This window comes from Impatiens glandulifera, chromosome 5 (genome assembly GCF_907164915.1).
Source record: "Impatiens glandulifera chromosome 5, dImpGla2.1, whole genome shotgun sequence".
In the NCBI taxonomy this organism is placed as follows: Eukaryota; Viridiplantae; Streptophyta; class Magnoliopsida; order Ericales; family Balsaminaceae; genus Impatiens; species Impatiens glandulifera.
In genome coordinates, this window is record NC_061866.1 from 32,799,662 (window position 1) to 32,802,247 (window position 2,586).

Sequence of the window (2,586 nt, forward strand, 5' to 3'; positions counted from 1 at the left end):
CGAAAAGTTTTTCGGAAGATAAAAAAGCAAAATTCATCTCTCCACTCATCTCTACCGTTCCTATTTAATAAAAATAATTAAATATAATATTAATAATATATTTATCTATTTATCATATTTTATAAGGATTTTAAATTTATGTATATATAATTATATGAATATTAAATATATTATATTATATACCAGCATAATTTTATCATAACTATTAATTGTTTATTTTTTATTTTAAATTTATAGTATAAAATGTAAATTTAATGTAATAAATAATATGTCACCCTGTCGTTCAATTTTTCAAGTTTAATCATGTTATTATGTTATTCCTTGCACTAAATTTTATATCTCTATTGATTAACCTATTTATTAAAAAAAAGTATATTGGTAGATAAATGATTTTTAAAAGAGTTCAGTCCCAAATGTTCTTAATTCCCTCATTTTTGCAGGAAACCTTATATTGGCGAAGGAAGATTATAAGAAACACCTAGCGATTTATCCTTGCACATCCCTCTTTGGCCGCCGTATGCACCGGCGACCACCACCAGGAAGTAAGATCATTGCTCTCAACATCAAACGAAATCCAGTACTAGCCAGCCCCGTCTGTCTTACCATCATCTCACTGCCGAAATTTTGCCTTCTTCACCAGACCTACCACCAGATTCTTCCTAACAAGCGCCTAACTGGTATATATAGCTTATCTTCTTGCTTCTGTTATGTATAAAATTAACGAAAAGATAACTATTACATGTTTTCTGCAGTATTTTGGTAGCATATGATTCCTTATTTACATTTCGTGCCTTTAACTGTTTCAATTTTGTACATGCCCTATGCTTCCTTTTGATTTGTAAAACTAGTTTGAGATTGTACTTTACTGATCTTGTCTTTTTCAATCAGGAGCTGACAAATGAAAAACCTCTAAATTACAGGACATTCTTTGATTTGAACATTTCTTTCTTGAGAAATTTGTTGGTGCTGCTGCAATAAACCTTGGATTATTAGTAATAGAAAAGATGTTTCTTTCTACAGTCAATCCTAACCCAGATTTAATCCTTCTCTCGCAATCTTCTCTTTGCAACTCAATTGCCACTACTTCCACCCATGTCTCTCTTCCTTGTATGCGATTTCCGTTGTCGCTATTGGGACACCATTTTTCTGCAACGAAATTGTCTTGCTTTGCTGTTTCAAAAAAATCCAATTTTCAATCTGACCCAGTCTCTGGTTCCAATATCAATTCTGAGCCTAAAAGAGAAAAAAACAAATCCCAAAACGACGTAATACTTCAACCAGAAGATGAAGATTCTGGAAGAGAATTCCCAACAACAAAACCAAAGAAGATAAAACGTGGCAGGAGGAGTGAAGTTACAGCAGTTGAAGATTTTGTGCGTGATTCCCTTGAGAGAACATTTTCTTCAATCAGGCAAAATAATTCAGAAATTATGGAGAACAAGGAAAATGTGTTGAAGGAAAAAGTGAGCGAAGAGATAGACTCGGATGATGTTGACAGTGAGGATGACGAAGAGCAGAGTAGTGATGAGAAAGGTAAGAAAATGGTTGTTGAGGAGGAAAGCTCAAACTGGCCTTTAGATGCTGATGTGGGATGGGGAATTAGAGCATCTGAGTACTTTGAGAAACACCCGATTAAAAATGTTATTGGGGAAGATGGCAGTGAGATTGATTGGGAAGGTGAAATGGACGATAATTGGGTCAACCTAGCCCACTAATTGTTCTCGTGTTTGAAAGATACAACAGGTAATGTTGCCTGCTTATTCCTACTGTAATTTTTACCTGTTAAAATTAAATTACCTTTCTTGACTTCTATACCAGAGCAAGCGATAACTGGAAGGCTTTAAAAGAACTAGAGAGGGCAGCAAAAGTCTTTAGGAGTGCCAAAGACCATTTACCTCCTCGGGTAACTTTTTAACATCTTGTTTAGTATTTTTTTTAGGAGGCTGCTAATAATTGTCAGCTTAATAAATTTTATTTGCTCCTCATCATGTCAGACGGTTAAGATAGATATGAACATCGAGAAGGATTTAGCTTACGCGTTGCAAGTCAGGGAGTCCCCGCAGATTTTGTTTTTACGAGGAAATAGAATCTTATATAGGGAAAAGGGTAAATACTCCAACTATCAAGCATTGAGTCAACCTTGTTTCTCTTTTATTAGGTAATCTAATCTTTTGGTTTTGTGCACAGAGATTCGATCTGGAGATGAGTTGGTCCAAATGATAGCACACTTTTACTACAAAGCCAAAAAACCTTCATGTATGAAAGAAATGTGAAGCTTTTTACCTTGAACTTAATTGTTCATGACTTTAAGCAAACTATTTGAAATGGCAAATCTATCTTTTGTTTTTATATGAATCAATATACAATCTTTATAAGACTTCTCCTCCACTTTGAATTAAATTGTCTCATGTTTCATGTTGAAAAGATAGTTACTCAAATTATAACAAACATATTTTGAATAGTTATCTCTTTTGCAAACATATTTTGATTGGATTAAATATATGACATAGTTACCCAATATTGGTTTTAAAATTCTGTGAATTTATCTACAGTAGCATGATGGGTTTTAGTGTTTTAAAGATAGTT

The 2,586-nt window shown here is 33.3% G+C and overlaps 1 protein-coding gene across 1 annotated transcript; it reads left to right on the plus strand.

The window, feature by feature from the left end:
* Nucleotides 1–886: 886 nt before the first annotated feature.
* Nucleotides 887–2,374, plus strand: LOC124938311 (thioredoxin-like fold domain-containing protein MRL7, chloroplastic). The gene is given in 5 exon segments (XM_047478730.1): nucleotides 887–1,698; nucleotides 1,701–1,743; nucleotides 1,819–1,903; nucleotides 1,995–2,106; nucleotides 2,188–2,374. Coding segments are annotated over 5 exon segments (1,020 nt in total). The 5' UTR covers nucleotides 887–1,004; the 3' UTR covers nucleotides 2,274–2,374.
* The last annotated feature ends 212 nt before the right edge of the window (nucleotides 2,375–2,586 follow it).